The sequence below is a fragment of the Rhopalosiphum padi genome, chromosome 2, assembly GCF_020882245.1.
Source record: "Rhopalosiphum padi isolate XX-2018 chromosome 2, ASM2088224v1, whole genome shotgun sequence".
In the NCBI taxonomy this organism is placed as follows: domain Eukaryota; kingdom Metazoa; phylum Arthropoda; class Insecta; order Hemiptera; family Aphididae; genus Rhopalosiphum; species Rhopalosiphum padi.
Window position 1 is genome coordinate 29,344,556 of NC_083598.1, and position 19,520 is coordinate 29,364,075.

Here is a 19,520-nt window from a genome sequence, read left to right on the forward strand (position 1 = left end):
ATAAGTAATGAAATAAATACAAATTTATTTACCTAATTAATTTTTATATTAGAATTAATTTTCAATATTATATTTATAATAAGTTTATTTAATTGTTTTAAAAATAATCTTACATTTAAATTTAACAAATTGTTAAATATTTGTATTTGTAACATAAACTTAAATGTATACCTCCTAAATTCAATATATTACAAAACATTATAATAAAAAGTGTTACCTATCAATGATCTAACTCTCATAAAATGTCATAGAAATTTTATTTAATGATAGATTTTTAAATCATCAAAACTCTATTAAGTATTAATGATTTTATTTAATGTTGGGAAATTAAAATAAATCACGTACAATTTTCCAAATAATTATCGTCTTTTTATGCAAATAGTAAATACCTACTAAATACTTAGCATTTGACATTTTAATAAAATGGAGAATATTAATTATCCTACTTAAAAAAACTTATTTAATAGTGAAACTTTTGTTAAGGAATATTTTGCCAGCACTTAAATAAGTACAATATCTAATATGCGGAATAAATAAATCGATTAAAATGCAAATTTTAATTATAATATTATGATTATTTTTGAGTTTTGCAAAGAAAATTAATATGAATTGTGTACGCAGTAAACAATTGATAAAAATGAAGACACCAAATTTATATAGTTTATCATAATAATATAATTTATGAAATTATTCTTAGAATAAAAGTGCGAAAGTTCTAAGTGCAACTTTTAATGTGAATTGAGATACGCTTTGCTACATGTACCCGTTACCACTGACCAGTAACCAGAAACGTTCAATTTTCTCCAGTTGCATATAAATAACAATTTATCGTTGTGGCTAAAAATAGATGGTGCGATTAAAAATATTATACTGTGATCCCGTTACATTTAATTTTGACCTTTCTGGCGAATTATATATAATAATGATAATAGTCAGACCGACTAAACCAGTTTTGCATGTATTCCAATATAGGTACACGCCATCTCCTAGTAAATGTGTGTTCTTATGATTATGACGATGACGACGATGATGATAATAATAATAACATATATGCTGATCTGATAATATGTTCGTAGCACCACCAAGCCTGTGCAGTTTACATGTTATTTTTTGTAAAGGTTAATATAATTCGTGAAAACGCTTTTAGGCGAAATAAGTACGCGTCAATTTAGTAGGTACAAACAAAATATGTAATAGGGACATAGTCATCTAAGGTTTAATACTTTAATATATAAAAAAGTATTTCTCTACTATTTTGAAAATAGCAATATACAGGTTGTTTGGATCAAATCGTTTTCCACACTTTTAAGTAGCTTCGTGAGTTATAATAAAAATTAAAACTTCTTTAACCGCATTTTTATACTACATGTATAAACAAAGTTTGTTTTTGGACTTTTTGTCTCATCAGGGTTTACAATGTACGTGTAATAGGAGAAATCTTTCACAGCTGTTTTCGGTTTGTCATGATGATGTCCAAAAATAAAAACGAACAAAATACCAGTGGAATGTTGTGTAGTGAACCTGCAGGCCGAATACGCAAAAGATAATGTGCGTTTACTTTTAATAAAGGGTTAACGAAATAATGGGTACCATTTAGCCGAGATATAAAATACAGATTGGACGTGAACCGTTGAAAAAAAAATTACACACACACAATAGAGAATACCGAAAACAAAAACCGTCTGATGGGTCCGGAAGATAACAAGATTTAATGGGCGGCAATAAATTGGCTGGGTTTTTGTCTGGACTGTTATAGGTGGAAAACTTGTATTTCTCAACCCAGTGTCCCAAATTTATTCAGTGAATAATAATTATTACGCAACTATTTAAAACGTAAAACATTGATTTAAGCGATTCTTAAAGCTTGTTCCTCTGTAATACAGATTTTAAATTCAACGCCGTAATTTGTCTTTTCATACAGGAACTACAAATTCAAAGACTATAACGGTTAAAATGTAAGTCTACAACCGTTACTTTACAAGCACGCCAAGTGCCAACAAGTTATAAAACCATAAAAACGTTATGTGCCCCTTCAATACAGGCATATAGGTACATCAATATTAATAAGTGATTCTATAATTTTTTTTTTAATACGTTATTTTCGTAAATTATGGATGTGTTTATTTTGAAAATCAACGATTTTTACACAGTTTTTATTAAAAATAAATAGCAAATATCAGTCATACATTAATATATTTTAAGTATATCTTATGGCACTAAAAAAATTTTTCAATTTATCATTTATTAAACGTTAGTTGTTAATTAGATAATTGTTTTATGTAATATAATAAGAATAATTTAAAATAAATTTACTGAACCTATTTATTACATACGTACATTTTTAAAACAATGTCTTATTAACAGCGCATTTCACTTCTATAACGTGTTATTTATCATAATATTATACTGCAAGTCAATAAGTATATTAGTTTAGCTTCAGAACTTATTATAGTAAAAAAATATAATGCGTCTTTCTATTATAACCAATTATAAACATATGTATTATTAAATGAATAATAAGAAAAAATAAAACCGGTTTGGGATAAATGAAAAACCAAATGAACTGGCTCATACCATTATTTGTTTATTATATTAATTGTTTTTTATAGGTATAATATAAACTAAACATTATTATAGAATATTAAATTTGTTGATGTAACCTGGGTTGAATTATAAATATTAGTTAGATGCTTAGATGCAACTTACATTTTACATTGGTACATTGTTAAAATATAAAACGGTTTTTGCTTTCAGACGTTGATATGCTCCAATATAAATTTAAATTTCAATATTTCTAATATCAATCGCTGATTTTACATTGGTACATTGTTAAAATATAAAACGGTTTTTGCTTTCAGACGTTGATATGCTCCAATATAAATTTAAATTTCAATATTTCTAATATCAATCGCTGATTTTATCTTATTAAAGAGAAAGATATTTATTTGCACGTACAATAATACCTAACCTAACCTTTCGAATATATTATATGTGTAACGAATTTCCGGTTATATTGCGTTCCAAAAAAATATGTCGATTATAGTTAGAAGTTATATTCATTTACACAGTGTACGTAACGTATTAGGTTTGGACCAACACCGAAGAAAAGGGAACAACCATAAATTATCTACATCGAAAGACCGAAAATCAATATTTGAAAAGTACTGAACTTGGGTTAGGGGAATAGGCCAGTGTTACAGTAGAATTTGTGAAAATTAAAATCCTAAAATGGTGAAGCTATATAAGGTTTTTGTTGTCTCTGTGTATGTTTTAATTTGTTTGAGCATACACGCAGAATATTTCGTGTATTTTAATGGTACTTTTTGTTTCTGACCTTTTTAATTTAATTGACCACTAACAACATGCAACTAAATTCTCCAGGGAAATTTATATATTGCCACATAAAACTATCTAATACAACATGCTGCGCTTCCATTTGAAATAAACTAACGAATATCAATTAAGCATATATTTTTAACATATTTATCGACAAAAATTAATTTAATGTCCAAAAGTATATCTTCGCTATAAAAAACTAATAAACTAATAATAAGTAAGAAATTTATGATTTTTGCTTATAATATAACTAAAACTTAAAAGTAAAATAAAAATACTAAAATAAATAGGTACATATTATTATACAATAATACAATATACATAGACATATAAATCAACTTTATTTTAAATAATAATATTATAAAAATCGGGTAGAATTATTAAAGAAAAAACTGAACGAGTACCTACATACCACAGAATATAATATAGAGAGCAGCATAGAACTTTTCAAGATGATTTTTTCTACACAAAGTATACTTTTATTCGAGTGCTTTATTATTATTGTAAAGTATATTATATACATCTTATAACAACTTTGTATCAATATTGTTCAATTGAAGTACCGGCGTCCGTTGAATGTGTCAGACACTGCTTGTTATCAACGTAAAATCGTGAAACGACTGTTGAAGATTTTATTTGAAACGAAAGGTTTTTTTTTTATCAATTTTTTTCTTTTCATATATTATAATGATATATTGCTATTACGGACCTTTGTTATACTGCAATATTGATATTAAAATTTCTCAAGTTCTTACTGTGTACAAAATAATAAGGTAACGGTAAAAATAAACGTATGTGTAAATGTGTAACTCAATACCAATGTGAAATTATCTTATTATATTATATACGTATAATATTACAATGTTCAGATACGTGGCATTTGTCGGTACCCATTACATAGGTAACACCTCGAATAAATCTAATAAAATATTCAGATCTTACATATTCGCTGTCCTGGTTAAAAATTAACTAGTAAAAAAAGTATCTATGTATAATGTATAAATGAATTCAATTGGTTATGAAGCAGTTCAAATTTTATTGTTACACCGATTGTTGAAGGAGTTACTTTAACATATTAGTAAAATACTAATTCATTCATTGACTTTAATAAAATAAAATAAATATAAAATAATGAAATAAAATGCTGTATTATGAATTAAATACAATTTAATATTAGACTATGTGAACAAAATATTATTTCTTTAATTAAGAAATAAAATAAATTTAGTTATTATATTTCAAGTTCTATCATCTAAAATGAAATATTTTATTGATTGAAAAATAATAGTATTTAAAATAGTTGAAAGTCGTGTAATATTTCAAAATTGCATGGGTCATAAGCAATAATATTTTACACGCCAATTTGAAAAAAAACATTAATAAGTAGTTGGTCAACACAGCCCTGAACTTTTACTTGAAAGATTATTACAAAATACTAAGTATATGTTTCGGATATATTGGCGTCTATTGGTTTATAAAGTTGTTATCTTGGTTACAAAGGCGTAGCTAATTCATGTTCATAATATTACAACACAATATACGAGTACTGGGCGATTATATATAGGTACACCAAACGCACACACAAGCACGCATTTAGTAAGTACATACATTAACATGTTAAATTCGTGTTCAAACAATGATCTTGCGAAGTCGTGAGTAAAAATCTAAAAATATATATATCGTTATATGATAAACTATTCATATAATATCTTATTCTAGTGATGAAAATATATTCTAAGCTATATCAGTTTTGGTTTTCATAATGAATAAATTAATTTTTAATTTAAAATAGATAATTTATTATTGTTATTATACCGACGAATGATGATTATTATGACATTATTGTTAACATTTTAATCAATTAAGACGAGAATTCATTATAAATTAATTAGTAATAACTGACAATATTTAATGAAATGATTATTATATTGATAGTTAAAAATACTTGACTTATCAGTTCAGAACCAGATTATTTTATCTTTCATTAATTATTAAAATGTACATATTTTAATCTATCATTACATCGATTTAATAATGAATTTATTGTTATGAAATAAACTAATTTAAAGTATTTAAATATGGAATAATAGTGATTCTATAACACCGTAAATCAAATCATGACTTCATTCACGTGTAGGCGTGTAGCCAAGTATAAATCCAATGTAATCAACGCATATTTTTTGGAATTACGAAAAATGCGGGCAAATCTCATTGCATTTAATGATGATTAAGTTGAACGAGAAAAATATTTTTGTATATAATCTCGATGAAACTATATGTATTTTAAATAAATGCAAAAAAAAATTCTAATTTCATCAGAAATAAAGTTGCGCGCATGGATAGACATTATTATTATTATTGTTAAAAGCCACAACGAAACTATTGGTTTCCAATTTTTCTGTTCGGACAGGCGACCGAGTGGTGGCAGCAGTGTGCGACTGTGCGAGCGAGGCTGCTGGGGGTGCGTGTGTTGCGCCGAGGTACTACTTATAAAGAGGTAGCCCGTTGTATGCGCAACGTTACACAAGTATCACGCGCAAACCTGGACACAACTTTTTTGCCGACAGAACATTACGATCAGTGAGTGGTGAAACACGGCGGTTTAGAATAAATACAATTTCGTTCCGTATACAGTAGTATATTCCGGTGTCGTGTTTTTATTTTTAAACCAACGTCTTACACACAAACCATAGCCAGGTAAAAAATTTATTTTAATATTAAGATTTATTTTTCTCCGTCGTATTTAACAGAAAAGACAGACAATAAAATACGTTTTTGGATTCGAACCAGGCATAAATAAAAAATATCTATAAAATAATAACATTATATGTAATATTATACCTACCTACTATACCTAGTTCTAATATAATTTAAATACAGAAAAATTTTTTTAAACATCATTGATTCTTTCAATTCTTTGTTTCAATGATAATATTTTTATCTTGTGTTCATTTTGTGATCAAGTTAGCTATAGAATAATCGACCTTTATTTAAATTATAATATTCAACTATATTTTAAATATTAAAAAATATATGCCATATACTATATTTTAATACATTATTAAAATACAGTAAATTTAAGTTACAAAAAAAAAAAATTGCAACTGAATTAAATAATTTATAAATATAATCAAGATGCAATATATTTAGACTAATATTCAACAGTAACAAAAAAAAACTAAAACTCATATTAAACGGGAATTTATATTTTTCTGAAAATTAAGTAGGTATATTAAAATAATAAAATGTAGGACGTTAAAAATAAATAACATAGTAGTTAAATAATGTCATACATAAGTATAAAACACATGAAAATCAATAAATATAATTAAATATACTGAATTGTACTAAAATTCATTGTTTAGTAAATATTCTAGAAAACTTATAGATTTTAACTATAGTATGTAACATAATTTAAATTTTTATTACTTGAAAGGTAACTATTTATGAATCGTTTTAATTTTTAAGTCTTAAAATATAAATTAAATATATCTTATATTAAATATTAATTGAATTACGTAGTTTTTCAAATGTTTTACTTTAATAAGTGGTATAAGAGTTGTAGTTGTTGAATTGCATTAATTAAGATATTGGAAACTATTTAAAAAAAAAAGTACTATAAGAGGATATATATATAATTAATATTAGGTAGGTACATTTATGTATAAAAATTAAATTTAAAATAGAATAACTTGTGTATAATAATTATATTTTAATTCAAATTTAATACTCGACATATTTTATCAATGAAAAAAAAATCTATAGTTAAAAATAAAATACAATTAAATTTAAATGCATAATACATCAATTGAAATAAAATGGCCTCAACCTAATTTAAAAAATATTATTAATTGTTATCAAATATAACTATAGAACTATACTTTATAACTTAATAATCAATTGATTTTTTTTCAATGCCAATTTTTGAAATCTCGGGATCTCAACAAATGATAATACAGTAGCTATAAATATATAATATAAGTACAAATAATTGAAAAACTACTAATCAAAAGAAAGTCATTGAATAGATCATATTTATATCATTGGAGTTTTTAAAACTAAAACATAACATGCTCTGTATTGTTTTTGACGTATGTAAGAATAGGATGAGGAGTTCCCCAATGTTAGCTTAACATAAGCGGCCCATCTATATTGTTCTTATTTAAATAATAAATTGTCTTTAAGTTTAAATTAATTAAATTATTTTATATTATAAAAAATACCATTTGTAAAAAATCTATAAGTTTAACATTGCAATCGATTTATTACAGAATGAAAACTATAATCTTGGGACTATGCCTGTTCGGAGCTCTTTTCTGGAGCACCCAATCCATGCCTGTTGGTGAAGTAGCACCCGCAGTTCCAACTGAAGCAGCACCTCAAAAGCAAGTAGAAGCTAAACCAGAAACTAATGCTGCTTCACCAGTGAGCGACGCTAAGCCCCAAAGTGATGCGAAACCTGCAGATGCGGAAATCAAGCCTACTGTTAGCGAAGTTAAGGCTGACAGCGAGCCAAAACCTTCAGGGGAACCTACACCTGAAAGCGACGCAAAGCCTGTTGTAGCCAGTGAGTCAAAACCAGTAAGCGACCCTAAATCCGCAGCTGTTGTTGAGTCCAAACCGGGAAATGACGCGGTTGCACCAGCCACTAACAATGATGTTAAACCAGATAGCGCCGCAGCTGCAGCACCAGAAAATAAACCAGTAACTGACGCCAAAGCTGAAACTGAATTGATTGCTGAAGCTAAGCCAGAACCCAAACCCGCCAGCGACTTAAAGGCTGAGCCAGAAGCAGCTAAGCCTAATAGCGAGGTACCTGTAGCTCTACCACTCAACCCAACTGAAACACAAGACGCAAAAGCTACCCAACAATCCATCGAGACCAATCAAGTTGAACAAGCAACATCTGCAGCTGTACAAGCCGACCCAGCTACTGCACAAGCCGATCCAGCTGCTGCACCCGCTGCTGCTCCTGCTGCCGCTCCCGTTGCTGCTGAAGAAGTCAAACCAGCTGGATCTGCATCGTCAACTGAAAACAAAGCTGCCGAAGAACCATCCAAACCAGCTGAGCCACAAGCCGCAAAGCCAGTGGAAGATGCTGTACCGGCTGCCAGTGAAATATCTGAGACCAAGGTATCACCCACAGTACCTGAAGTACCTGCAGCACCTGCAGCACCTGCAGTTCCTGCAGTTTCTGATCCAGTAACTGCACCTGAAGCTGAAAAGAACGTTGTACCCGCCAAAGAAGCCAATTCCGTGGTGCCAGCTGTTCAATCAGAAGCTCAACCAGCCGAAGATAACAAAAAATCTGCCGCTGTGGTATCTGCAGAAAATCCAAAACCAGTTGAAGAACAGAAACCTGCCGAAGTAGCAAAACCAGCCGAACAACCAAAATCTGAAACTGCAGCTGAAGCACCAAAACCAACAGAACAAAGTGCAGCGGAAGAACCAAAAAAAACCAGAATCTTCCAATGATGAAAATAAAGAACAGCACTCCGTAAACAAACGGGACGCAACCAAAGAAAAGAAGCCCACCGACTCAATTATGAAGAAACAAAAAACAAAGAAAACCAACTAGGTAATCAAAAATGACAAGACTGAATAGCAATATAAACGAACCAACTACTAAAAGGACCAGAATAACGTCCATGCAGAACAAATAAACAACAATATTTGTCATACAAATTTAATACAAAAAAAATATATATCATGTACGTCTATAGTGCCATTCCTCCCAAAAATTCATGAACCGATGAAGTTGGTTTCTAATTAGACTTAATTAAAAATTTTTTTATATATATACATAAATCATAACAATTTTTCACAATGGAAACAATTTGTAGTGAAATTAATTGCTATTTATTCAGTCATTCTTCTGTGTGATATCAATTTATAAATAATTTATTTATAGGCGACTTATTTATAATAATTTAAATGAACAAAAACATAAATACTATGTTAGTTTTAAGTTTCTATTTAGCTATTAGGTTGTTAAATGATAGTATTTAACTATTTACACATTATGTACCTAATTTATTATACAATGACAGATTGTCATATATCAACAATAGAAAATTATACGCGATTTCTTAAAATTGTGTTTTTTTTATTATAATATTTTATAACTCCTTTATTGATGATTGATTTTTACAAAATAAAAAAATCAGCCAAATAAGATAATAATTGATATAGAAATACTCAATAACTTCTATATAATTAAAGCAAAACATAAAACTTCAATTGTATAATGACATTATATATGTGTATGCTTATAGCATAATTTTTATTAAGCTAATAAACATACTTAACATAATATTCTCAAGTGCGCGTATGCGTGTGATACAAATTAGTATATATAATTAACACTCAACAAAATATAATTGCTTGGAAAACGATTTAAGAAGGCGTTTTGAATAGGCAATTTAGGTGCACTCGGGTTGTCAATTAAAACAATAGTCTATGTTCCAATAACCAAAAGTAAAAAATACGACAAATAAAATAAATAATGAAAATGAACTTTCACAGGTCACAGGATATACATGAATACCACAAATAACCTACCATGGTTAATAAATTGATTTTTATTGTTTTAATCCGTTGGGAGTAGATACAGTAAAAACAATAATATGCTAAAACATTCTAACAATCCAAACGGTTATATGTTAAATAAAAAATAATTGTTCTCTGTTTGGAGGTGTGTGAAAAATAAAAACAAAACAAACGGAACTCGATGAATGTGCACTGTGCATTTATCAACTTTGTACCTTTATAATTTAATCGATACCTATGGATTTCAGCCATAGAAGCATAACAAAAGGAAAAAACACCACACGACTTACTCGATATTAAAAAATTTGACTGTGAACACTATGACGTTACAACATCGATCACTACGCTGTCAATTTTTTCACTTTATAAAATATAAACAAATAAAAACATACTAACAAAATAATACAATATATTATACTGCTACTTTATAGATAGGTATAGCAAACGCTACTCATAATAATGTTACCGTTATATGAATATATTCATTTTTCAAACACCGTAGGAAAGACATAAGATCATATTATTATTAATAATAATAATAAGTAATTTGTATATTTTACCCCAGACCACGCTATACTATAGTATTATTCCAAGTGGTCGATATAATGAGCGCATTGAAACACACGTCGAGCGTGAGTATAAAAAATATATATTATAATATGTATAATATATATATATATATATACGGAGCACGCGAATAGCTGATGTAACGTAATTATGTTAAACTAACCTAAGTGTGTTAAATCAGTGAGTAAGGCGTTTTAATGAACATTTTATTATAGCTGTAAAATAACATGGGGATAACAGCCGTCTACGGCGGAGGTCAAACGGACCGGTTTTGAAATTGGACTTCAAGTTCAGAACTGGTTATTCACCTCTCTTGGCTGTCGTCGTCGCGGTTTTTTTTTTAAAGGAATTTTGTGCGTGCACCGCCCGCGGGCTGTCGACTGCCGTGAGATGGCAGCGGGATTAGCTTTATGGTCATTTTTCTTTCTTATCGTCTAATGCTTTAGCAATTCGTACAACTTGAGATAGTAAATTTTATTCTAGTTCAAAGATTTTATCAATCTGATAAATTATATCGTTAACATTACTTGGCATTATCTGAAGTAGTAAAAAAGTGTGATATAGGTGTTGACGGCAATAATGTATAATATAATTACAGTTAAAGAATTAATGTTTATCAAATCTATATCGATTAAAAATTATTAAATTTAAAAAAACTACCCGTTCATATAAAAATATTATTTATTAAAAATCATAAAAATTAAAAACTATTAAATTTAATCAATTTTACCTGATTTGTTAGCATTTGAAATAAGAGCACTCCAGCGGACCACCAATCTACAGCATGACTATAATATGGTTCGGACTGTAAGACTTCTGGAGCTATAAGAGAAATGAGCTAAATATAATATACATTGTTGTAAAAATATTTAAAATAACTAACCCATATATTGAGTAGTTCCACAGATGGTAGATGTACGACAGCCTTGTGGAAGCCATTTAGATAGACCAAAGTCAATTAATTGGAGATGACCATTATCATCTAATAATATATTTTCTGGTTTTATATCTCTATAAATAACTCCGGCATTATGTAGAAAATCTGTGATAAAATATGTTTAGTATAAATATTAAAATATATTTATATCAAAAATAATATAACTCAATTTAAAATATTTTTTATAAGTAAAAAATTGATTTTTAAAATAAAAATGTAAACAGTGCTATTCTTCTTTATTCGTTCAATCTTTAAAAAATAACCTTAAAATTGATAAATAATTTATTAGGTACAAAGTCAATACTGCACTAGATTTATTTTGAAGTTTAAAATTATTTATGGCAAAAAATTATGGTAAAAATTTGTACTTCATAAATTATAGAAAAAAAAACTATCAATACAAATATTATAATTATAAAATTGCCAGCATTGCATGTAAATATAATTATAACAATAATTTTCTACAGGCTCCTTCAAAAATAAAAAATAAAATAAATTTATTACACCAAGCATACTTAACGCATTTTTTAATTTAATAATTAATTCATTCGAATTCTGATTTTTTTTAATTAAACTATACTTAAACACTACATTTTCAAAAAACAATTTGAAAAGAATATTATATTGCAAAAGAAACTTCTTTAAAAAAAATCAAAATCACTTTTATTTCCCCTGTAAATTAAAAAACAGATTAATTTTTTAAAAATGTTTAATTATCTAAATCGAAAATTTGAATAAGTAAATTTTTGTTATTTAACTTTTAGAACTAAATAATAATGAAATGAAGAAATAAGATCTATGCAGTGGCATAGATATGGAAGGCAGAGGGCCATTCCCCCCATCGACTGTATCAACTTAATATAAAAATGAACTATTATTGTTAATTGTTAATTATTTTTTTTTAAGTATTTTGGGTTGGCCCACCACCCCCATTTCAAAATCCTGGTTATGCCACTACCACTGGATCAATGATAATTTGAAAATTATAGTAATTAATATTAATCTATCAACTTTTAATGATTTGTAAGATCATCTAAATAATAAAACTGATAAAATACTACAAATAATTTGTATTTTTGTAAAACCAATTTTTAAGTATTTATGTTTTAATAACTCAGAAATTACTATTATAAATATTATTTAGATAGGTACATTAATATTTTCAAAAATAACATCCATTTAACAATTTATAAGGTGACTTCATTTTTTAAAGAACTAACGTCTGCCACTGGATACTCTAAAAATGGTATAAAAAATACAAGTATTTTAAAATAAGGTTCTTACATAGACTTTAAAATTCCAAAAAGTCAGGGTTAGAATACATTTATTTATTAATTAATTAATAAAATAAAAACTGTAGAGGAAGGATGTTGAATCATCCTTTATTTAACTCCATAATATTAAGATGACAATTATCTTATTAATTTTAAAATAATACAACTTTTAATTATATTATGAACAGTGGGTAAGAAAAAAGTTCTACAAATTTGAATTTTCATCAATATTTTTGTATATATCTATAAGAGTAACTTAACAAAGTATTTAAAACAATATTAATTTTTAAATTTTATTAAAACAAAGAAGTTTGTAATAAGTATTAGTACTTAGTAGTAAATTTACTTTTTAAGAATATGTCAGTAGCTCTTTTGTCTTAAATACTTATAATATTTAACTTAATAATAAATTATATTATATTATATTATATAAAAATCAATAAATTTGTCTGATATATATATCATTAAATATGTGTTAGTTAAGTATTGAATAATATTGAAATATCCCATGAAATTCTTAGTTATTTATAAAACTTTACATAATACTTAATATTGTAAAATATATTTTTTAATAAATTATTGCCAAAAGGAAAAACTATATAGTACAGTTATAAACATAGTAATATACATGATATCATTGATTAAAAATAGTATTTATAATCAATGATGATATGTATATTTTTTACCATCAATTAAACTATGGTAAATGCATTTCATTAGTTTATAAGTAATGGAAAAAATTATCAGCAAGGTCAGTATATCTAGTGGTACAGCAAAAACGATATCTGTTATTTGAAGATCCAGATTTATATAGTCAAAAAGAGTCAAAATATAATGCTATTAAACTTAAAGTTATATATTTAATCAGGGGCAGACTGGTCCGGCGGGACGCCAGGATGTTTTCAGGTGGCCCAGCCCGATTGCTTATGTCCATATTTACTTTTTATTATTATTATTTATTTTTCTAATATATAATAATAATATGAAAATATGAAAAAAATGTTCCTTTGATTGATACTTATAATACAGTGTGCAGTGTTTAGTAAGTTTTTACTTTTTAGTTTACTATACTTATGAGTTATGAGTATCTACCAGAATTTACTGTGGAAATCCATAAGTCATGGTTGTGGACTATAACCATGTAACACAACTTCGATAGTGTTAAAAAAAGGTTACCAGAAAAGCTTTGAAAACAATTTTCAAACATTTAATTAGATTCACAGTATGTGAAAATGTTGATAATTTTCATAAAAAATTACGAGAGCTTATCAATTTTGCTAATAATTGGGATAACTTAAAAAAGTCGATCGATGATGTATACAAGATTGACAATTTTTATGACACTGAAGATGATAAAGAAGATAATGAAATCACTAGTGTTTCAAATTGTACATCATACAAAAATTGTGTTTGTTGCTGTTTGAAATTATTAATTAATTATAATTTATATAGTATTGCGTATGAACATTTATGTTTGGCATACAAGTATCTATTAACTTTACCAGTTACGCAAAGGGCATGCGAGGCCATTCTCCACATCAAAAATCGGCTAATAAATACAATAAGTAACGACAATTTGGAAGCTTTAATGTTAATGACCGTTGAAATGCGGAAATCTTTAGACGATGACATGTTAATTAACGCAATAGGGGATATTAGTGAAGTATTGAAAAAACAATTGATTGGATGAAAAATGTTTAGTTATATATCATACTATATTTTAAACATTTTGTAAATGTATTAATTATTTAAATTACTTTGGTTCATATTGCAATTAATAATATATAACAGTCTACATTTAATTTATATTACAAATAATTTTCAAAGTATAATATTATATGCTCAAAACTATTTTATTATTAGGTATAATTTATTGTCTGTGTTATAAGTTGAAAGGCTTAAAATAATAAGTTCATTTCACCATTGTATAAAACTGAATATTCATTTACAACAACAAATGTTAAGTGAGTATAGTAAAACTTGTGTTTTTGTTTAAGGATTAGGTGTTGGTAAATTTTTTATACAAATATAGTGTATATTTGTTAAAAAAAATGACCCCATTTTTTAGGTAAAATCTAACTGGCTTGCCTAAAACATATTCCAGGCCTGAAATGATATCCCAGTCCTCCCCTGTATTTAATGCACCTTAAAATTAAAAAAAATAATATACTTGACTTGCATAAAGCATTTACAAAACCAATAAACATAACAGTATTACATTGATAAATAAATATAAAACCCAAATATATACTAACATTAATATACATTGATTGCATATCTACATTAGTAGCAGTGTCATATTCAGAGGGGGGTAAGTGGTTATAATTCCTCCAAAAATTAAAAAAAAAATATATGAATAGTTTGAAAAAAGAATGAAGTTTTATTATACCTAACAAGTAACAGGTCACACAAATAATAAAAATTAATAATATATGTCCATTTTGTCCTGTCGAATAACTTATAACTAATTTTTTCAGTTTTGTTTCATAAATAAATTTTTTTTAATAACTCTCCAAAAAAAAAAATAACCGGATATGCCACTGATGTGTAAAATAATAGAAAAATCATTATAACTTTGGTAAAAAATAATTTTAAGTAAAGTTTAGATACACTTGCTTAGTTACATAGGACTCTAGTTACATCATCACTGTTGTAAAGATTATAAAGAAAATTAATGATTCATAATTTGAACAGCTATTGAAGACACTCTATTCATAAGCCTAACAGATTTAAAATAACATTAATATTAAAAATAATTAACAAACAAATGTTATGATAGTACGAGATCTCATATTTTAAGTTAACTATATGATTAAGATAGTAATTGATACTTGGTTTAAAGTACAGGTAATATTAAAGAAAATGCGAAGAATAACAATTTTAATTTTCCATGCCATTAAGTTATGTCATCTGTAATGTTAAGTTAGATACCTATTTCTATGCAATGCATGACTTCTAAACACAGTTATACACTCATATAATTGAATTTTCTGCATGAATTAAAATACATTATTTAATGATATTAATTTATAAATAGTTCACAATTTGGTAATAATATAAATTATTTATTAAACAATGCATAATACCTATTATAACAACTAATTCAGCAAAATATACACGACATAATTCTTCAGGTAGCGGTCCACATTTTTGTAATAGTTTCAATAATTCACCACCTCCAATATACTCACTAACTAAAAATGATAAAAATCAGTATCAATATTAAGTACTAATAAACAAAAAAACATAGCATAGAAATTACACAGATATTAAACAAAAAATAAATTAAAAAAACTAAAATAATTAATTACAATGAGTAACAGTTTCAAAATATAATTAGGTAGTAGTTGACTTACCAATAAACAATTGATTTCTATTTTGCCAAAAAAATGGACAATTCACAATAAATGGGTGATGACCACATAATGATTGAATTTGTACTTCATTCTTAACTTGTTGTACTCCATTTTCATGTACAATCTATTATTTGTAAATATATTTAAATTATATCATAAACTACATTACTTTAAAATTTTATTAAAAGTATATTGGTATTAAACATCTCTTTGGGTTACATATAATTATATCAATAATTTAAAAGTCAAATAAAAATTTTAAATCAAAATTATTTTATTAATCACAATTTTACAACTATGAAATATTGTTTAAAAAAATAGAACTATAATTTTAGTGAAGGAATAAAACAAAATTATTTTTAAAATTATAGGTTAGTTTAAGTTTTTGCTATATTCTTATTTAGTTTAAATTTTATATATTATATTTAATAATATAATACAATACAACTATAGTAAAAAATAAAATTTTTTTTTTTCCAGGAGAAAAAATTATTTTAGATCTGCTCAATTTTTACAATAGAAATTTGAATCCAACGAACATTAATTCCTTCGTATTTTTGAGGTATTCTATTAAGTATATTAGACACAATAATTAATTTTGAATTCAAGTTTAGTTACCAATGATTTTTCCAATACTTTCATAGCATATAAGTCACCACAGGAATTCAATTTCTTGACTTTGTAAACTTTGCCAAATACTCCATTACAAATTAATTCTAAGCTCTGAAAATATACTTTATATTAACTAAATTTAACTATGAACATTCAATTTTGAATAAATTATTAATGGTTAAAAATAATCGAAATTATTTTAAATTAAAACATGCTTATATTTATAAAAAATGTAAATATATATATGTGTAAATCTATCCTGTCAATGCACAGGAAATACTCTTCTTTATAAAATATATAATAGGTGCTTTTGCCCTAAACTAAACCAAAGAATTGTAATCGTGGAAATACGGAGTATCTTTGTTCCTATATTATGTGGGAGATATTCAGAGAAAACAAACGCTGGTGTAGTGGTCCCTTAATAAAATTATTAAAAATGTATGAAACAACGTTTTTTTATAATTATATCCTTGAAAATTATAACGGAATTGAAAAGACTGCTAAACGACTAACAACGTAATATAAACTAGAACAACTAACACCAGGTTTACTATAGTTTATATTATAATATTGGCTAATCATAGAATATTTTAAGCAATACAACTAATTAAGTTGTAAGTCAGATTTTATATTGAATGAAGTATTGATTAAAATTATTTAATAGCTACTCAATTAGTTATTCTTATAGATTTTATATGCATTTTTATTTTACTAAAATTCTAATTATAGTACAAAATTCAGTTTTCATATAGGTAGTTTTATCTTTTATGAAATGTTGGATAGCAACTTTAAGATCTATGAAAACAAATTCAATTCAGAGAAGCGACATGAATTTATACATAAGCAATCTGTATTATTGTATAGAAATTAAAATATAATCAAATAATAAAACATGATTTTTTTTTATTTTACATAAAACATATAATCTATTCCTAAGGGTCATAAATAATAAAAGTATAAAAGAAAAAAATAATATGACTAAACATTTTTATATAAATAGTAAAATTATGCAAAAAAAAGTAAGATAATCAGTAAATATTAAAAATAATATCCAAAATGTCATCATAAGTTAGAATTAAAATAAAATATCTAATTTATTAGTGAAATAGGTACCTTAAACGAATATTCATTTATCTGAGATCTAATTTTAAAATCTGGCAAAAAAACTTGCTCTATTTGAGGAATAGGCCATACTGTTTTACTAGCTTTTAATCGATCAATAGTTGAATCTTGCCACCTGTAAAGATGAAATATCATATAAAATAAAAACATAATTCAAAAGACCTATTTGTATTTTGTTATTTTATAATTTACTCTATATATCTTAAGGGTAGCCAAACCGAGGCTCACATCTTATTGTAATATTTTTACAAAAAAAATTTTTTAATATAAATTTATGTAGGTATGACCTTTTTTTTACATTTTGGCTCTTCCATATTTATTAATATATTTGGTGGCTCGCGAGTCTCTTCTTTCTGGCCACCCCTGATATATCAGTAATATAGTATTAAGATTGTAATATGAATCGATATGTGTTGGACGTAAAAAAATAATAAATTAAAATTAAGTTAAAAACAACAACAAAAAATGTATTAAGAAAATATAACTATAACATATTTTATAGATTATGTTTGTTATTTTTTTTTTGAACAATTTGTAAAAGGGTATGTTTTTAAGAGTTATAGGAAACATATTATACAGCTCTGATGCTTAATATTATATACATACTTAGTATAATTATACATATTTAACTAAAAAAAAAAAAATAATTAAAAAGTCTCTTATTATCAATTTAAAAAAATAATCCTTTAAAATTTTACTAAAAAGGTAAAACTTACTTCTTTTTTGATTCTCTTGACCAAGGTCTACAATCCATTTTTTCAGTTCATATTAAAAGTAAAACATTGTCTAAATAGAATTTGTATACAAATAAACTTATAAAACTATATAATTAAAAATATTAAAATAAAAAACAATATAAATTAATATGATACAGAACGGATTAACGATAATTCGTAAATATGAGTGTGACTGTATAGGTAGGATTGGAAATTAATCGATTAAATTATAATTTTTAAATGATACAACATAGTCAACAAGTGTAGAAATTAAATTGAAACAAAACATAATATAATATATAAGAAATTATTGTACAACAACCATAGACATAAAAATATGTAGTATGTGTCTAATCGTAATATAATAAAAATGTCTTAATATCGTTTTGCCTATACATTATACTATTATAGTCAATGATTAAATTTTGAAACCTTACATAATGTATTTAGTTAGAACATATTGTTCTGTGATCACTGATTTTATTTAACGCACGTTGCCTTGATAAGTATCAAGTGATAACAATAATAACGTCAACATAATATTATCACAAAATACCCCGATCGACCCAATCCAGCAGTAATTGCAGTTGATTGCTGCTCCGAGTTATATAAGGTTACTTTCACGATTATAGATAAACTTCAATTCTTAGCACGATTAATGATATACCTTTAATCGTATATCTTTAATCGTGATTCTTAGATCATTTTTTTTCTAAGCTTCTGTCTTTATCACAGGTGTAGATGTCACTAGAATTCTAGATGTACAACCAATCTAATCTATACTTGTGCCCTGTGGTTAATTTAGGCGTATTCATAATAAACTAAAATTATCTGCAAACCTTGAGTTTCTTTCACGGAATTTACTATTTGAATGAAGATAATAGACATTTTATGTCGTGGTTTATATACCTCTATAATAGTAACTATACTCAATACCCATTACAGAATTCCCTCGAGTTTAAAGAGCCAAGACAATTATTTTATCTAAGCTCTACAAGTGTCAATTACTCTTAAGCGGCCTTAACCATACCATTATTATAAATTGATCAAA

At 26.1% G+C, this 19,520-nt stretch overlaps 2 protein-coding genes across 3 annotated transcripts in view; one reads left to right on the forward strand and one right to left on the reverse strand.

Moving 5' to 3' along the window:
• Positions 1–18,937, reverse strand: part of LOC132919731 (serine/threonine-protein kinase S6KL) — a 53,954-nt gene extending 35,017 nt beyond the window's left edge. Inside the window, exons 1-7 of one of the 2 annotated variants that reach the window (XM_060981536.1) lie at positions 18,470–18,937; positions 17,745–17,868; positions 16,638–16,742; positions 16,020–16,143; positions 15,750–15,857; positions 11,336–11,494; positions 11,183–11,274 (exon numbers count right to left, since the gene is read on the reverse strand). In XM_060981536.1, coding sequence (XP_060837519.1) covers positions 11,183–11,274; positions 11,336–11,494; positions 15,750–15,857; positions 16,020–16,143; positions 16,638–16,742; positions 17,745–17,868; positions 18,470–18,507 — 750 coding nt within the window. In that variant the 5' untranslated portion in view covers positions 18,508–18,937. The remainder of the gene's footprint in view (positions 1–11,182; positions 11,275–11,335; positions 11,495–15,749; positions 15,858–16,019; positions 16,144–16,637; positions 16,743–17,744; positions 17,869–18,469) is intronic. The other variant, XM_060981537.1, reaches the window with a different exon arrangement.
• Positions 5,831–9,431, forward strand: LOC132919730 (transcriptional regulatory protein AlgP-like). The gene is given in 3 exon segments (XM_060981535.1): positions 5,831–6,033; positions 7,608–8,787; positions 8,789–9,431. Coding segments are annotated over 2 exon segments (1,305 nt in total). The 5' UTR covers positions 5,831–6,033; position 7,608; the 3' UTR covers positions 8,915–9,431.
• Positions 18,938–19,520: the final 583 nt, after the last annotated feature.